This window comes from Lissotriton vulgaris, chromosome 4_1, assembly GCF_964263255.1.
Source record: "Lissotriton vulgaris chromosome 4_1, aLisVul1.2, whole genome shotgun sequence".
Classification (NCBI taxonomy): domain Eukaryota; kingdom Metazoa; phylum Chordata; class Amphibia; order Caudata; family Salamandridae; genus Lissotriton; species Lissotriton vulgaris.
In genome coordinates, this window is record NC_141691.1 from 341,942,535 (window position 1) to 341,962,045 (window position 19,511).

General features: G+C 48.2%; 1 protein-coding gene across 2 annotated transcripts in view; it reads right to left on the minus strand.

The window, feature by feature from the left end:
• The window catches only part of WDR44 (WD repeat domain 44), a 593,855-nt gene that overhangs the window by 481,049 nt on the left and 93,295 nt on the right, over positions 1-19,511 (minus strand). For both annotated transcript variants that reach the window (XM_086918723.1, XM_086918724.1), the window contains exon 2: positions 5,353-5,386. In XM_086918723.1, coding sequence (XP_086774849.1) covers positions 5,353-5,386 — 34 coding nt within the window. The remainder of the gene's footprint in view (positions 1-5,352; positions 5,387-19,511) is intronic.

The following is a 19,511-nucleotide window of genomic DNA, read 5'->3' on the forward strand; positions in this document are numbered from 1 at the left end:
ACAATATTCAGCACCACTTGTCCCGAGTAATTTTTCTCTACTCTGCCAGGTAATTTTGTATGCTTTCCCCCACCCGAGCGGGTAACGGACGAGGGGAAAGTAGCACTCCAGGGCTTAGACCCAGCCGGGCCGTTGTTCGCCGAGGAGGACTGCTGGCGGCCTCTGGCCCTTTGACGCTTCTGGAAAGGCTGCAGCTGGTGCTGCTGCTGTTGTTGTTGGCGGTGTTGGCAGCGCACCTGAGAAAGAACAAGGTGTTTGTCTACCAGTACCTGGTTGACTGCAGCCGTACCGCAAACCTTCCATCTGGCTGAATCCATCTGACGGCTCTCCTTGTCCGGAGGCACCGTAGAAGACGGAGCACTAGCATGCTGTTTCTTGGCTGCTGCCACAATGACAGAATCCGGTACAGGATCTGACCTCATGAACGCCGGATCAGAATTCGGGGGCCTGTACTTCTTTTGCAGCCGAAATGGAGCCGACTTCACTGAAGCCGGGGTCAGAAACAGCTCCATGGCCGGTTCCTCCAGTCCTGGCACCAAGGGCAACAACGGGCGAGAAAGATGCTGTTTGTATTAAGTCTCAAAGAACAGAGAGGTAGATGGTGTGGGTACCGTCAATGTGATCCCTAACTTCGCTGTACCCCTCAGCAGCACCTCCTGAAACGTCACAATGTCGTCCACAGGTGACACCCTCGTAGGAGGGGAATCCAATAATGTTGGAGAATACCTCCAGTCACTCGAGGAGCCCTTGTACCGGGTCCGCGACCTGTCTCTCGGATGGCGGTGACGAGACCTTGTGGAGGAGGGGTGTCTACTGCGAGTGCGATCCCTTCCTCTAGACCATGATCTAGATCTCCTGGGCTTCGCCGGAGCCGCCGGAAACGGAGGATTCAGAGTCGGAACCTCAGGCCGAGGTTGTGGAGGTCGGGGAGGCGGTGGCAGAGGAGGCAGGGGCGCTGTCAGAGGCGGTGGGAGCAGAGGAGGAGGAGGAGGAATCGTCGTCGAGGCAGCGCTGGAGGTGTAGGCGTCCTGGGCCTAGAAGGTGAGTAGGTCCGAATATTCAGATTCCGATGACCTCACCACTCTCCTCTTCTTCTGAGCAGACCTCAAAGAAGATGTTCTGGAGGCAGACCTCTTTTTGGCCGAGCGCCGGCGCCGCCGCGACCGGGAGCTTGCCGATGACGACGACAGACTGACCACTAAGGCCGAGGACACTGTCCTGGACCTTGAACGTCTCCTTGACGTCGATTTTTCCTTCCTTGACGTCGACCCCTTCGACTTTCTACTTCTTGACGTCTATCTTCTAGACGTCGACGCACTCCTCGAGGTCGAATGTCTCCTCTTCGACGTCGACTTGCCTCTTCTCGACGTCGACCGTCGTGTCGACGTTGACGGCGAACGGGGGTACAGCCTCAACGGCGAACGCCGTCGCCTCTGACTCATCTCGACGTCGATGGTGTGTCGACGCCGGTAATGACCTCAACGTCGACCTTGTCCGAGGTCTCGACGTTCTGCCCCTCGACGTCGAGCGGCGACGCCACTTGCACCCAGAGCCCTGGGCCGACTGAGAGCAGATGGTGGTCATACCTCTCGACGCGGACGTCGAGGCTATCGACGCCGACCGGGATCTGTACCTTTTTTGGGCGTTTTCTTGACTGGGGAGACCCCGAGAGGTCAAACCACGGGCAGAGGATGATGATGGAGTCCCTCCATGCCCAGAAGTCCCAACTGGTTCTTCGTGTCTCCTCTGCTCCAGGCCAGGGAGACGAATCTTCTCCCGGTCACGCAGGGTCCTCCTGGAGAAAGAGTAACAGATATCACAGGAGTCAGGGACGTGGAAGGGAGACAGAGTATGCATACTCTGTGGGGGTCAGATTTCGCCTTCTTCCTACCACAACTAGAGCACTTGTTGAATAAAGCTGGCATTTGTGACAGAAAGTGGTGGTAAAACTGGTTAAACAAACACAGCAAATGGAAGAGGAAGACCCCAGACGTTGAGTGAAACACTCAAAACACTGGAAAAGTGCCAAAAATTGAAGAAATACCTAAAAAGGGGGAGCTCAATGATCCAGGGTCCTGCTAGCAGGAGCCGGAAAAAAGAACTGAAAGTAAAAGGACTTTGGCTGTGCATCCTGGGATACCAAGGGTCTCTGGAGAGTTCCTTAAAGGCACGGTATCCCTTTTCCAGACACATAATGGCAGCCTATGGGGGCTTGTCCGGCCAACCCTTCCTTTCTATCATTTCAAGGATTTTGGTGAAGGGAAGTTTTTCTTTGGGTGAAACTTGGCAATATGTGTAAAATTTGATTTTATTTGGCTATCCTTTTCACTTTAAGTTGAAGTACTGGCCAGTGTAGCATTGTTTTTATAGGCTGCATTATTTGTCTTTGATTTTCTCTTAGTGTCTATGCAGGGCTGCAAAGAAGACAGCTTAAGAGATTATTTTTGATTGCTCCGGGGTCCCCGCACATGGGCGGGACTATTCTCCTGATTATGACTATACACAGAGATCCCCTACTACAGAGGAACGCATATCTTTGTACGCAGATGGCATCCTGCTCTATGCCCACAGCCCAAGATAAACGTTTCACCGGCTCATCCATATAATACAGTCATTCTGCACATACTCAGGATACTGCGTCAACTAGGATACATCCCTGGTTCACTCTTTGGCGGGAGCGCTCCCACACCGGACGTCGGTCTGCTCAGAGCTGGTCCGCGAAGAGGCATTTAAGTATTTGGGTGTATGGATCCCCAAAAAAGAGGAATACTTTATGCGGCTCAATGTGCAGGCACAATTGGATAGAATGAGATGCCATAGTACATTGGCGACGACTTCCTGTCTCCTTGGTGGGAGAGAGGTTATTTTTAAAATGTTGGCCCTCCCACATCTATTGTATGTAGTCCAGAATACCCCGTATCAGATACCAGAGAGAATGTTTCGATCTGTCGAGTCCAAACAGCACCTATTGCTATGGTGGGGAGGTAACCTCAGAATAGCACTGAAGAAACTCCAGAGAGGAGTATATGAAGGGGGCCTTGCCATTCCTGACATTAGAAAATATTACTGGGCTTCTCAGCTCGTCCATATTAATGGGTGGGCTTTCTCACTATTAGAGGAACAGCGTACAGAGTAGACCATTTGGAATTAAGCAAGAACAGCTATTTGACGGAGCTATATCGAAAGGAAGAGGTAATTCGCTCCTCTCGGTGCATACCCGAACAGTCATTGAAAGCTTGGCATAAAGCAACCAAAATGACTGGATTAGCAAACAAACTTACGGAGCAGAATCCTCTCTGGGAGAGTGACCACCTGGGAGAGCTGAAACGAATAACGGGCTTTCGAAAATAGAGCCTTATTGGGATTGATCACTTGGGGTCTGGAAGGGAGGTAAAATGTTAGACTTCGATACTATTTCCGTTACCGACATCTACACCACGGGCTTCATTGGCATCTGAAAGAGGGGTCCGTGATACCGGAATACTCACCACTTGGAGACCGTCTCCTCCTGGACCCCATGATTGATAATGCAATTTCTTTGACTTATCAGAAACTGGTGAACAACTCCCCAGACTGTTTGGGCCCTCTACGAGAGGCTTGGGAATCGGACGTAGCCTATTAGAGGACGACGACTGGGCCGAAGCCCTACAGAGCACCCGAGAAGTAGCTATATTGGCATGATTCAGGCTGATTCAGCTCTGTATTCTCGACAGATCCTATGCTTCTCGAATGGCTCAGTTTTAAATGGGCAACTGTGTGGCTGACGAGTGTGTACGGGGCTGTGGCAAGAAAGGTTCTTTCTTCCACATATTATGGTCATGCCCCAGGATTCAAACGTATTGGGGGCGGCATAACCCAAGTGATGACAGCGGTGGTAGATGAGAACCAAGTTTTCTCATCTTGGGAGTTACGGGTGAGATGACATGGCTGCAGTGGGCCAAGACTTAGGGAGAGGGGTGGCCAAGAGGAACATTGCCAGAGTATGTGGGGGGGGGGGGCAGTGACAGCCCCCACACTAGATGCTTGGAAGAAAGATCTGCACTGGTGCTATGGGGCGGAGCAGTTATATATCAGAGTTGGGGCTGCCCACGTAAAGGTGAAAAGATATGGGGTGCATGGACTAGGTATAGAGGCCATTGGCAGGCGCCATGAGGAATGTTTCACACTTGCCTGGGAGATGAGATGTTATTGTATACCCCAAGAGAGTCCAATGACCAATAGCCTGTAATTGAGACAAGACGCTTACCACGTATTGCAATTCCTGCGACACATTTATCCTGCTATGTCAATGTGAATAGGATGTTGATCTGAACACTGTATTAATGATCAATAAAAAGATGTTAAAAATAAAAATACATGTCCTACTTTTTAAATACACTGCACCCTGCCTTCTGGGCAGTCCGGGAACTACACAAAGGGGTGACTTATGTATTAAAAAGGAAGGTTTGGCCCTGGCAAAAGGTTTACTTGCCATTATTTGTCACGTTGAAATGGCAGTATAAAACTAACACAGACTGCAATGGCAGACCTGAGACATGTTTAAACTGCAAATTAAGTGGGTGGCTACAGGCCCACTAGTATCATTTAATGTACAGCCCTGGGCACAGGTAGTGCCAATCTACGAACAATGTACTAGTAAATTAAATATGCCAAATGTGTTTAAGCCAATTCCACCATGTTTTAAGGAGAAAGTACAAGCACTTTAGCACTTGTTAGCAGTGGTAAAGTGTGCTGAGTCCTAAGGTCAGCAAAAACAAAGTCGGCAAAACAAGAGGTATGTAGGCAATAAGTTAGGGCGAAAACCATGCCAAAGAACAGTAGAAGACGATTAAAAGCCAAAAAAAATAGGCTACCTATTAGAAAAATGCCAAAACTGTGGATAAAAATGTTTTTTTGATTCAGCTCTGCTTGTTCATGTAAGCTGGGAGGACAGTGATTTTAGCACAAAAGACCTTTTGCTGATGCCATTATAGGGAAAAAACAATCAGTTTCTTTAGAAGCACTTCCTTATTACTAAAAAAAAAAAAATAGCTTGTGGATTACTGTGGAGGAGACCAAGAAAATAGGCAAACACTGGATGCAATTTTGCCACAGAGATCTTGTGCCAGATGCACAACCCTTTTTTACGTTCGCAAACAGGATATCGGCTCATTTGAGACTGCAAAAAAGAGGGTCAAGGCTTGTACAAACACCATTTTGCTTGTCACTGACTCGTAAAATACACTAAGCTGTCAATTGCGGTGGTTAGCGTTTAAGTCTCCTAATGATTTCAATCTAAGATTAAAATAATTGCCCAGTATTCGTATGCTTCATAAACTTACAGAATGCAAGAAAATTGAGAAAAAAACATACCTTCAAAGTTAGAGGAACAGTTTTCGTTGGTGACCTATTGACAAAAATAAACAAAAAGGTTTATGTGAAACAGGTTTATGTTATTTAAAGAAAAGGTTACAGGTTGGAATTCAATACTTTTTACTACAGTAATATTCTTATATGTTCTGAAATAAATAAAGGGCAGAGGTGAAGATATTTTGTTTAGTGTCCTTTATGTCAATGGCTCCCAGACCGAATTCAAAGCAGGTCAAATAAAAATCAATAACACAAAAAAAATCTGAGAAGCGTGATGGCAGGGAACACTAACTAAAGTAACATAAAACTGTATTATATAGAATTATGACACCTCATTACTACAGTGATATGAGATAGGTCAAGCGATGGATCCTGTACTTACTTCAACCGCATACACCTGGAACCTCCTCATAAGAACGTTCCTCTTCCCACTTCATAGCCCTGTACTGCCTCATGAATGTGTGAGGGTGAGACGGATGAAGAGCAGATGATGCAAGACTATTGGCAAAGCCAGTATGTTTTAGCTACGTTGTACACCAGCGTGGCTTCTGTTCAGCATTGCTAAAAGTTAGAGGGGTAAAGGAAGTGGGAGTGGAGTGTTATGGAGTGGCGTAGAGTGGTGTAGAGTTGAGTGACGTGGAGTTGCAAGTGGAGTGTAGCAGAGGGTTGTGGAGTGTCGCAGAGGGAGTAGAGTGTCAGAGTAGAAAGGTTAAGAGTGGAGTAGAGTTGAGTGGCGCACAGTGTGTTGTGAAGTGGTGTAGAGCATTGTGGAGGGGTGTAGAGGGTGTTGCAGAGTCTGTCAGAGTGGAATGCCATAGAGTGGAAGAGTGAAGTAGTGTGGCGTACAATAGAGTGGGTTAAAGTGGCATGGAGTTGCGTAGAGTAGTATAGTAGAGTGTCAGAGTGGAGAAAGGATTATTGGAGTAGAAAGTCAGAGTGGAGCATCGTCGAGTGTCACAGAATGGAGTAGAGTGGAATAGAGTAAAGTGGCGTAGAGTGCAGAGTAGATTGAAGAGTGCATCGGTCATGAGAAAAGTGGTGTAGAGTCTGTTGACGTGGATTGAAGAGATGCAGAGGAGGCAGCAGTGGCATAGAGTGAAATGGAATAGAGTGGCGCATAGTGGAGTAGAGTGACACAGAGTAAAGGGGAGTAGGCTAGATTGTTTCGGAGTATAGTGAAGTGGCACAGAGGTGAGTGCTGTAGGGTAGAGTGGTGCAGGGTAGAATCCAATGGCATAGAAAGTATTCTTGCAGAGTAGAATGTCAGAATGCAGTGTCAGAGTGCAGTGGCATAGAGTGCACTGTTGCAAAGTGCAGTGGTGCATAGTAGAGTGGGGTAGAGTGCACTGGCGTAGAGTGTTGTAGAGTAGAGAGATGCATGTAGAGTGAAGTGGTGTAGAGTGCAGTGTTAGAGTTCAGTGGTGCTCGTAGATTAGAATGGTGTAGTGTGTAGTGGCATAGAGGGTAGTGGAGTAGAGTGTATTAATGTACTGTAGTGGAGAAGAGTGCAGTAGAGTGGTGTAGAGTTGTGCAGAGGCATAAAGTGGAGCAGCGCAGAGTGGCATAGAGTTCAGTGGAAGAAAGTGCAGTGTTGCAGAAAAGTGGCAGAGTGCAGTAGAGTGGCATAGAGTGTATCAATGTAGAGCACAGTGGTGCAGAGTAAAGTGATGCAGCGTGCAAGAGTGTAGTGTAGAATGGCAGAGTGCAGTGGTGCAGAGTATTGTTTAGTGGTATACAGTGCAGTGGTGCAGAGTAGATTGGAGTAGAGTGCAGTGGCATACAGTGTATTGGTTTTGATTCAAGGGGTGTAGAGTTCATTGGCGTAAAGTGCGGCTGCGTAGAATAGAGAGGAGTAGAGTACAGTGTGATTGAGTAGAGTGGCGGAGAGTAGATTGCAGTGGCATAGAATGGAATGGTGCAGAGTGGAATAGAGTGGCATATAGTGCAGTAGCGCAGACTGATTCAGAGTATAGTGAAGTGGCATAGAGTGCGAATTGCGCTGTGGTGCACAGTTGAGTAGTATGGGGTAGAGTGTACAGTATAGATTATAGTGGTATAGACTAGAGAGGTGTTGAATGAAGTGGTGTAGTGTGATGTGGTGCAGTGTACAGTGCAGTGGCATGGATGGTGCACAGAAGAGTGGGGTAAAAAGGAGTATGCATGGTGTGGTTGTGCACTGCCATTACACACAATACATCTTCATTTAAATTGAAGGCTACATTTGCACAGATATACAGTTTCACTGACAAAAGAATATAGTGCACAAATAATAATGTGTGGATATGTCATCACCTAATGTACTGATTTGTTTTGATCATATTGGAATATTTGTTTCCACCACACTTGAGAATTACTAGAAAATGTGCTTCATTTAAGATTTCAATATTCTGAAATATCTGTACAGTTCATTTACAAACATTTACATTTTGTTTAGTGCTAGAAATAAAATAACATCGTACAGGACACACGTAGCCAGCATTTTTGACACATAATGCATCTCCCTTTTAAGCCAGAGAAAGAAAAAAAAACACCAAGCTTCCGGGAACACAACTGACCTCTGTTTTTGAATGCACGAAATATGTGTCAATATAAGAAAAGAAATCCACTACTGATAGGAGAATACAGTAAACGGGGGGGGGGGGGGGGGGGGGGGGGGGGCTCGAGCTGGACATCTTAAAACAAATAAAGCCAGCAAATAGAAAGGAAGCCAATGTGAGTTACAAACCACTAGGCTAATGGTAAGCAACGAGTGGAATGCATGCTACAGAAGCTTTCTGAATGTCCCCAAGAGGGCGTGAGCAAAACCAGACAGTAGCGCTATCTAATAGGCTTCGACCTAACACAGTAGAGGTACACAGCGACTATAAAAATATAAATACCCCCGATTTACAAAGTTCACAACACATCCAATTGCCACAATCTGAAAAAAATATTTTCAAGTAGCACATAGCAAAGTTTAAAAATAAATCTCACTGCAAACTCTCTTCAAGTACTGTCTAAAGAATAGACTATCCATCCATACCTAAGAGGACTAGCTAAAGTGCAGTGGTCAAAAATGTGACTTTTAGAAAAGCATCAGGTGCAATTGCATGGATAGTTACAATAGAAAACATTGTTGCAACTACAACCAATCTGTGCAGCCTTAAGGAATGGCTTTGTCTACACTTTGTGGGAGACAAACTTTTGTCAAACCTGGTTTATAATCTTATATCTCGTAAAGAAACTACCATATAGCAGTTTACTCGTCCACTGGTTAAACTTCTTGGTAGGACTAAAGTTCTTCTTTTTCGGACAGAATCACAAAATTGAACCAAAAAATGTACAACCTAACCTTGGTAGGACACTAAGCAGTACAAAAAGAAATCTAGTCCTCCCTCGGCATGTCCTGTATGCTCAGCTTTTATAGCACATACTCTCAAATTTCCTAGGTATAAGCATTATTAAAACTCGCATGCACCAATGATGGAATAGTAGACCTAGGCCACTGACCTGCTTATGCGTCAACAGTGAAAATAAAACAGTGATGGGTGGTCTGCTTGAATTAATCTTAGCCGCTGTGCTGCAATCCGGTCGATCTTTATTTTTTTGCCTACCATGTCACCTCAGACATACACAAGTTAGCCTTGGTTCTGCTCTAATTGTAACAGGTCAGCCAGAATTGTAAAGCCAGATCAGCTCTGAACCAGAACACAAAAAACTCCAGACCAGTTTCCGCCATCCCATGCTTGCTGCGCTTAAAGGCTCAAGCTCTAACTCACACAGCCAGTATTTCAGTGCGCCAAAACCTTTCTGGGTTGCTTATGTTTACGTCTGGTGGAAACCTGTCCCGACACTTCAGGAGGGACTACTCCTATTGGAGCAGGATCAAAAATTAATTGCTTATGGGGATTAAAAGTCTCTGTCTAGTATGGCATAGTGGGAAAAAACGATGGTCTGGGATACAGCCCAAGCAATCATCAGAGGCTGAAATTAATTCCTACCATTACCTTGTTGAGGTAGATGCCCTAAGTGCAATGGGTATGACCGGATGAAAACTTGTTTGTTTCAGTATCAACGGTGTCCTAATCTGATACTCCCTGGGGAAACTTTCTTCCATAGTTTTCTCTTCAGCTAAGATGGACAACATTGTTTATCTTCAATGATTTGAGAATATGCTGAAAAAAAAAAAAAAATCGAAAAACATTTGGAACGACTTTGTAGAACTGCACTCTGCACCTCAGAGCAGTGCTAGCAGTTATTATTCTCTGTAGTCTAGTTGCAAACCGGTGGTCAATGCCTTTTCACGCTTTATTACTATAGCTCACCGAAGCAATGGTAAAGGTTATGTTTCACGCGGTTGTGCATGATATTAAGATGCCATTGTGATAGACAGAAAGATAGATATTCCCTAGTGTAGTTATAGTTAAGTGATTTTCCATAGACAGAGCATTTTTTGGCCTCGTTTGACAAATCTTCACAAAACTTTTAAAACAAATTTCATCCACCTCAGCTCCTTCCTAGAAAGTTTCGGGGTTATCGGTCAAGCAGGGACCCAGACAAAAGGGGGTCCCAAAACGGAAAGTCTCTGTGCATTTTTTTAAAGACTTCTTAAAGAACTGCTGTACTGAATTACACTAAATTTCAATAAGAAGCTAGATCTTGGTCCGCAAATTGTGCTTTTTGTGATTTGGTGTACATCCATTCAGGAGTTTTTGAGAAATTAAGGGTAACAAATAATTGTATGTTTTGGCAGTTGGGCTCGCAAGAGTCCTGCAGGTATCCTGTGAGAGTACGAAATCAAAGACTGAGCCCTGTCATTGGTCAAGAGGCCTGTTCTTCCCATGCGCCTTCATGTTCTTGTGGGACCATAAGGCTCCTGCAAGTCTCATGAGAGCTCCGATTGGCTGGCTGTTGGAATGTTAGAAATGAAGTGGCCGTCACTACTGCTTACTGTAAAAAATTGGAAGTGTTATGGAAATTAAGTCAACAAGCTATCTATGGGGGCAGCAAAAGACATGCTGTCCCTCTAGATTTAGAGAGGAAGTGTCTAAGGGATAACTACTGTGAAAATAATAAATGAATATTGTTTTTAGCTAATGTTTATTATCCCACAGGATGGTCCCTGGAAGCAGCATACTATGCACACTCTAGTACACACATCAGTCATCTGAGATAAGGTCTCAAATGATAGTCCAGTCCACCACACACCTACAAACACCCATCATCTGAGAGAGAGGTCTGACTGGAAAGGGCTGTCGCGCCCCATACACCCTACTACGCACATCAGTCATTTTATTTATTTGTGAATTTTATAGAGCGCGCAGCTACCCCAACAGGGTGTCCCGGCGCTAATGGTCAGAACTACTAGATCGTACCAGAGGATGCAATTTAACTAAAGAGGAAGGTTTTCAGGGATTTACGAAATGCCAATTCATCTTGAATCAGACGTAAGGAGATTGGAAGTTTATTCCACCGGGTGGTCATCTGAGAGAACTGAAAGAAGAGGCAAAACCATCTACACACCCTACTGCGCATACCCGCCTTCTGAGAGAGGGAGTTCTCAAAGAAGAGGCCAGTCCTTCCCCCATCCACTACTATGCTCACCTATTATCTAACAGAGGTCTGAAAAGAGAAGCCAGTTCATCGACACACACTACCACGAACATATATCATCTGAGAGTGAGGTCTCAAAGGAGAGGATGGTCCATGTACACACCCTACTATGCACACACGTTATTTGAGAGAGTGATCTGAAAGAAGATGCCAGTCCATTGACACACCCTACTACACACACCAGTAGTTTGAGGGAGAGGTCTCAAAGTAGAGACCAGTCCCTCACCACTCACTGCTATGCACACCCGTTGTCTGAGAGAAATGTCTCAAAGGACAGGCCAGTCGCTACCCATACACCCTACTACGCACACCCGTCATCGGATAGAGAGTTCTCAAAGGATAGGCCAGTCCACTATGAACACTCATCATCAGAGACAGGTCTCAGCAGAGAAGCCAGTCCCTTCACACACCTTACCATGCACACTTGTCACCCAACAGACAGGTCTCATCAGAGAGACCAATAACTCCCCACACCATACTACATGCACCAGTCATCCAATAGAGAGGGGTCTCAGTAGAGAAGCTAGTCCTTTCACACACACTACTATGGTCAACCAACATCTAAGAGAGAAGTCTCAGCAGAGAGGGTAGTCCCTCCCACACACTACTATGCATACTGGTCACTCTGAAGAGAGTTGTCAGCGGAAAAGCCAGTCTCTCCTTAAACCCTACTATACACTCCTTTTATACTGTGGAAAGCTATGAGTGGACAGGCCACTTTCTTCCCTTATAAAGTATAAGTAGGGAGGGGTACAGAAAATCTGTATGAAGAGAGAGAGGGAGGCCTGAGCCAAGAGGCATATGTCTTTGCACCTTTTACTACCCACACATTTAAGAATAAAAGACGGGGGTGTAGCCGGCAGCCGAAGGAAGTGGCCGACCACCTGAATCCACTCCGTCTCGTCCCGGTCTATTCCCGGATAAATCCACATAATTAGCCGTTGGCGACACTGATAGAGAGGTGGAGAAAAAAATCGGAACCGGTCAGGGCCAGAATACACCGATCAAAATCCGAATACATCAAGTGTGCAGGCCGCCACGTCATGGAGACTAGCACAGCCTGATCGGCATATTGAAGACACGGGCTCGAGTTTCGGTGAGGCCCGGGAGATGGGCTGTCGTGACTCCTCCCCAGTGGGACGGACCAAAGTTGGGTGCACGGCGGTAGAGTACAGATTGAGCCCCACATCAACTGCCAGTGTGACCAGCGCCCGGCGAGAGTACCTGTGTATCAGTGGGGGCAGCTTGCAGGACTGCAGTCCGGGAGCGGCGATTCAACAGAGACCCACGGGTACGGCGAGACTGCAATGTGAGAGGCAACTGGGGCGTGCTTAACCCAGCAAGAAAAGAACAGGCCCCCTGCGCAGTAATTATTCCCTCATGAGTCGGGCGCAATACGACGGCAAGAGCCCAGGTAACTCAGTGACCCAGCGGTGGGACTGCCACGGAATGTCAGGGAATAGGCCCAGCAACAGCAGCCAGAACAGGGGAATAACACCCTCCCCGGTGTTCCCTGCAGGAAATGCGGTCCGTCTGATGGCAAAATGCCCAACTATTAACATACAAGACTTGTGGCAGGCTTGGAAGTAATAACAACCTACAGTCATCACAGCTGACACACGCAGTAGCCAGCACCTTCTGATATCTGCCAACTTCCTCTCCACCCCACAGTTGGTGTGAATTCACAGCCTCAAGGCATGGCATATTACCACCTTGAATAGAGGTCGAACCGGCCACTGGGGCCTGAAGTGAGATCTCCTGTCGACGCTTGCTACCATACATAGGCAAGTGCACCACCAACTAGGTGTAGGAAAACCTAAAGGCGGCGTGGGGTGGCACACCACACAGGCAGGTAGCGGTGATAAATACCAAGCACCCACTTCCGCCACGCAAGGTAGCACTAAAGCCCAAGCTGTCGGCGGGAAGATGCCAACGCAGCACCCACCGAACAAAACTGGACAAGTTTGCATGGGGTAAAGATCAATCGAACGCCACAGCGGGAAGACAAACAGCAGCAGAAACCAAAGATGTTACACTGCAGGACATTATGACCACCCAGAATAGGGTGAACGTCCCTGGAAACAATATATAGACACCGTCTTAGTGGAAATCTCACTAATTTGTGCTGATTTGAAAAACATGAAATCAAAATGACAGCCATAAAAACCACAACAGCAACACTCTAAGAAGAGACGGACACTGTTAAGCGCCAAGTACAACAGCTGCAATCTGAAAGTAGAGCAATGGCCGCTAAACTGGACTACTACGAGGGGCGTTCACGACGCAATAATGTCAAGATTATTGGTGTACCGGAGAGAGTGGAGGGATCGGCTGCTGATCGGTTCGTAGAGGATCTCGTCCAAAATCACCTGCAACCACGAGGTCTCTCCAGTTATTTTTCAGTGGAAAGGGCTCACTGCATCCCGGGCGGGAGACCTAAACCGGGAGCCCCCTCCCCACCAACCCAGCCCCATCCTTGCCCGCATATTCAATTTCCAGGACTGAGACGTGATCCTCCAGACGGCTCGGGCGGCTCCACCGCTGCGCTTTGAACACAGCACAGTAACCTTTTTCCCAGATTACACAGCAGCAGTGACAAAGCAAAAATGCAGTTTTTCGACATTTACAAAAGAGCTGAGAAACAGTGAGCTCAAGTACTCTATGCTATTTCCTGCCAAACGAAAGTAGAGGCAGAGGGAAAGGTGTGGTCCTTCATGACACCGGAGGAAGCCCAGGAATGGCTAGAGGGATGGCACCAAGTCACAAAGACCGGGAAATCCCAAAGGTCACAAGGTAGACACTCATCTACGGCTGCATAGTTAGGAGTGGAAGGAACAACATCCGTGAACGCGGTAGAGGGCCCGGGAAGCTCGAAGTGACAACCCCTGCCCCCTTGAGAGACAGAGATATGAAGCAACACACCGCGCCCACGAGGAACTCGTCAAAACCGCGAAGGCGCCCCAGGACCTAACCAAAGACGTTCTACTTTGGAAAGAACTACTGTAACTCAGGCACCTATGAAAACCTGGCGCTGATCAGTGAGGACTAATGGACAGGACCTGGATCAAAGCACACTTTTGTTGACTTTACTATAGCCCCCACCTCTAAGTATTTGTCTTTATCCACTGTATCAGGCCCAGTCCAAAATACAAGAGGCAAGGGGATGGTCACGGCTTGATGCTCTGAATGATCCCCCCACAGAGGTACTGGGGATGGGATAACAGGTGCTCTGCACAATTGGGGAGGTGGATAGTTTTAAATCCGCCATGCAAGGAGGCAGGGAGGGGGAGGGATAGATGGGAGGGTTATGTAGTTTTTGTAAGTTTTGTATTGTTTGTTTGATATTGTCTACGACTCAACTTGATGCCCATCACACGCGGTCCCAAATCCAATATGCTATTCACTCCGCCCGCATAGATGACTCACATAACACAGATGACCACACCGATAAATAACGCCCCATCTGCACCTGATGTACACCTCCCAGCAAGTCGGCACATGCCATTCATCTAATGGAATGTGAACGGCCTTAGGGACAAGGTGAAGAAAGGCCTTGTTCTGCAATACATCAAACGCAGGCACCGGCAGTGGCCTTACTTCAGGAACCCCCCTTGGTAGGAACAACATGTAAAGCCCTGGATAGATGGGGATTCCACTTAGTAGTGCATTTGGGATTTACATCAGGGTTGAGGGGGTGGGAATTCTGTGTTAAGAAACAGTTCCCACTCATTGTACAACGTACATGGACTGACGATCAGGGCCGATTTGTGGCTGTGTCGGCCAATGGGAGGGGCGGGCAATAAACAGTCACGGTATACATCCCCCCGGCACTACACTCAATGGCACTCCTGGCACTGGGCGGCCTACTACTTCAGCTCCCAGAAAGCAAGCTAGTAGTGGGGGAGACTTTAATACTACACTGGATGACTCAATAGATCGAATGCACCCCAGACGGCAACATCAAACAACATCCCTGTTAGCTGACTTCCTAGAGTCCCTGGGTCTGGCAGACATTTAGCGCTCCTGGTTCCCCTGGCCCGACAATACACGTTTCTCTCTGGTGTACACAATAGTCTGTCTAGAACAGACTACATACTCACTCTGACGGATAGCATGAGTAACTTTAGTGAGATGAGTTACCGAGCTAGTGGCATCTCGGATCACTCTTCCCATTCTCCTCAAGTATGCCTTAAACGCACCGGCCCAACATCATATTTCCGATCTACCAAGGTTATTTGAAAAAAGCCTCAAAATTTAGAAAGGTCTGACCAAATCCACACAGCAATACTTCGTTGAAAATGAACATTCGGTCTCCTCCCTCCTCGTCTTAAGGGGAGCATACAAATCAATTATTAGGGGACACGCAATTTCACTTATTGCAGGCCATAACGGAGACAGGACACAAGTAACAGTAGCCCTGGAACAAGAGGTACAGCAATTATAATTCATACACTCCCAGAACCCCTCTGAGCCCAACACGACCCGATTAAATACGAAAAAGCAAGAATTTGAATTTGAATTTGAAGGGTTTTGTATAGCGCTCGTACACCTGGCGGTTTCTTGGCGCTCACTGGTAACAGCTACTCAATCGGTCGGAAGAGGGGGGGGGACGGTAAAAAGCATCAGGATGGGAAGGCTTGGGTAAAGAGAAAAGTCTTGAGATCTCTGCGGAAAAGGGGGTATTGAGTGCAGGATCTGAGGGACAGTGGGAGAGAGTTCCAAAAAGCTGGGCCCGTGGTAGCGAATTTGGAACCACCCCATTTCTTCCGTTTGAAACGGGGAACCACGAGAAGGTGGTGGGAGGAGGATCGGAGGTCTCGTGATGGAGTATAGGGTTGAATAGCTGAGTTGATGAAGGAGGGGGCGGATCCTGTCCTGGCTTTAAAGATAGTGCAGCCGAGCTTGAATAAGACGCGCTGCCGGACAGGGAGCCAATGGAGGGAAATAAGAAGAGGGGTAACATGGTGTGATTTGGAAAGGTTAAAAACCAGCCGAGCTGCCTGGTTTTGAACCAGCTGGAGGCGCCTCATGAGGTAGTCAGGCATGCCATGGTAGAGGACATTGCCATAATCTAGGCGAGATGTCACCATGGCCAGTAGAATTAGTTTGAGCGCGTCTGGGGCAAAAAATCGTGAGACTCTGCGGATAGTTCTGAGTGAGAGAAAGGCTGATGACACCACGACAGAGACTTGGGAGTGTAAGGAAAGTTGGTTATTGATTTTGAAACCAAGGGTTTTGACAGAGGATACAGGAGTGGGTGGGGGACCTAGTGATGGGGGCCAGAAGGAGGGGGACCAGGGACTGGAGCAACCACCTGTCAACACCAACTCCGTCTTATCGGGGTTGAGTTTCAGGTGGTTGAAATTCATCCAGTCCTGGATAAAGGTCATGATGGACTGAACCTTGGACATGGACTCTGGGGCAGAGGAAAGGTGAAAGATGAGCTGGAGATCATCTGCATAGTTGTACACAGAGACCTCCAGCTGCTGTAAAGCAAAAATAAGGGGGGCGATGTAGAGATTAAATAAAAGGGGGGATAGTGAGGAACCCTGGGGTACACCACACTGGATGGGTAACGATTCCGCAGAGAACTCTCCCAGACGAACCGCCTGAGTCCGACCGCTCAAGAAGGAGGACAGCCATAGTAGGGCTGTTCCTCGGATTCCCGCCGCCTCGACCCGTGAAAGTAAGATGGTATGGTCCACGGTGTCGAATGCGGGGGAAAGGTCTAAGAGGATCAGGGCCTGATGTTGATCGGTGTCCATTCCTTGTCGGAGGTTATCCAGGACTGATGTTATGACGGACTCAGTTGAGTGGACTGGGCGGAAGCCAGCCTGTCTTGGGGCCAAGGCCCCATGACTTTCCACGAAGTCACTCAGTGTTTTGACCACGTGTCGTTCCAATACCTTTGCCAGGAAAGGCAAGAGGGAGATAGGACGAAAGTTAGCTGGGTCGGAAGGGTCTGCTCCAGGTTTTTTGAGGATCGGTACGATCACTGCCGATTTAAGTGCTGGGGTAACGACGCCCTGAGCCAGTGAGCTATTGAGGAGCGCTAAAGGTGGTGAGGGGCAGAAGTTGTAGATCTGCTTTAAGATGTAAGCAGGGCAAGGGTCCAGCGGGGAGCCGGACTTGACCAACGGAAGAATTGAGAGAAATGAGTCGGTCGATAGGGGGGGGATTGAGTCCAGATTAGCGGTGGCTGGAGGACGTCGGTGGTCAGTGAAGATCGGGGATGGGGGGGGAATTTTAATTTTAATTTTCCTGATTTTATCTAAGAAGAAGTGATTAAGGGAGTCACATAGTGATTGAGAGGGTGATGGTTTGAGTGAAGCTCTGTCGGAAAAGGCGAGGTCTTGGATGATAGAAAAGATTTCTCTCGGCCTGTTCTCCGCTAGTTGGATTTTAGAGGAGAAATAGTTTTTCTTTGTGTCTAATATGGCTTTCTTGTACTGAGTGAGGAGTTCAGTATACCTGGTTTTAGCAATGGGGCAGTAGTTTTGTCTCCATTGTCGTTCGGCTTGGCGGTGAACGAGTTTTAGGTTCTTTAGATCGTCTGAGAACCAGCGGTTTGCGTCTTTAGAGCGCTTGGTTGCGATGCGTTTTAGAGGGGCGACAGTGTCGCACCCGGCTCGTAGCCAGTCGGTGATGGCGTCTACCTGGCCAGAAGAGGGTAGCGCAGTCAGGTCGGGGCTGGAAGAGTAGAGGAGGGTCGATAATGCTTCGATGTCGACACGATTCCATGAGCGCGCCCAGACATTCCTCGCAGGAGTGGGCTTGGCTGGTGGGACGGGGGCTAGGGATAGGGTGATCAGTGAGTGATCCGACCATGGACATGGGGAGATTGAAAGAGAACTGATCGGGCAGTCGCGTTGCCAGATTTGGTCTAGGATATGACCCAACCTGTGCGTGGGAGTATTGACGACTGATGTAAAGTTGAGCGACTGAAGAGAGTCTGAGAATTCCTTAGACGTGGCGCATTCCGCAGGGTCGGAGGGCCAGAAATTAAAATCTCCCAGTACAATGATGGAAGAATGGTTAACAACCAAAGTCGCCATTAGGTCTTGAAAACAGGGGAGGAACGTTTGAGGGGAAGACGGGGGTCAGTACACAAGGACACAAGTCAGAGGGGGAGAAAAGGAAAGTGATCGAACTACTAAACAGTCTGAGGTACTCATGGAGGGGGAGGCCAGGGGGTGGAAAGTGAGCTCCTTACGTGCGATAAGGGCTACCCCTCCGCCAGGCCTGGCCGAGGGGCGGTCGGCTCGAATGGCATAATAGGTGGGGGGGAGTATCGCCAGCAGGGAGGGAAGAGAACTGTCTGAGAACCAGGTCTCAGTGAGAAATAATAAATCCGGTTGATGGGATTCCAGTAGAGTGAAAAGATCAAGCTGGTGTTTTACTGCTGATCGTGTGTTTAGGTACATAGCCGTTATTGCTGGAGGGGGGAGGACGTCCTGAGGCGGGTTCGAGGAAGTGGTCTTTAGGGGCGTGGACGGGATGTTAGGGTGGACTGACTCGTGTACAGTTAGTAGTCCCAGGTCAGAAATACGAGCTAAGGCAGCGGCAGGTAGAGTCCACCTACCTTGCTGAGCAATGAGTTGCGAATGGGAGTATTGAATGCGGGGAGCAGGGTATGTGGCCTCGGGTCTCGGGCGGTCGCGGACGGGCGCAGACGGGCTTTCCTTAGGCGCGCCTTCGGCGCGCAGACGGCGCGCCCGCTGCGCTCGTCCGCTGCGCTTCCTGTAGAGGCACATACTTATAGGATAGTAAGTAGATGGGCGGTGGGCGTGGCCTCCGAAGGGGGCGTGGCCTGTCAGTCGGCCGTGGCGCTGGCAATCGCTTTGCGCGCCGATTTTACAACAGCGGAGGGTCCGCTTCTGTGTAGCATAGGCTTGGGGTAAGAGTGCAAGTATTTAAAAGCACAGAATTTACACAATAAACAATTTAAAAAATGCGAGCGCTCTCCCGGCTTTCCGCCTCAGGAGCAGCGTGTCAACAGTAAGGGACGCTCGTGATCAGCGTCGCTTTTGTTCTGTGGGCGGTGGGCGTGGCCTCCGAAGGGGGCGTGGCCTGTCAGTCGGCCGTGGCGCTGGCAATCGCTTTGCGCGCCGATTTTACAACAGCGGAGGGTCCGCTTCTGTGTAGCATAGGCTTGGGGTAAGAGTGCAAGTATTTAAAAGCACAGAATTTACACAATAAACAATTTTAAAAATGCGAGCGCTCTCCCGGCTTTCCGCCTCAGGAGCAGCGTGTCAACAGTAAGGGACGCTCGTGATCAGCGTCGCTTTTGTTCTGTGGGCGGTGGGCGTGGCCTCCGAAGGGGGCGTGGCCTGTCAGTCGGCCGTGGCGCTGGCAATCGCTTTGCGCGCCGATTTTACAACAAGAATATAAAGAATATATGTGGGAAGGGGCTAAACCCAAATTGGCATCCACCGACACAAAATATATGAGCTGGGGGATAAGGCAGGTAAACTCCTTGCTTGGCTAGACACGCGGGAGCGGGCTGATAGGTTGGTGGCAGGGTCCAACTTGACTCATGAGAGATCACCGTAGACCCGCAACAGATAGTG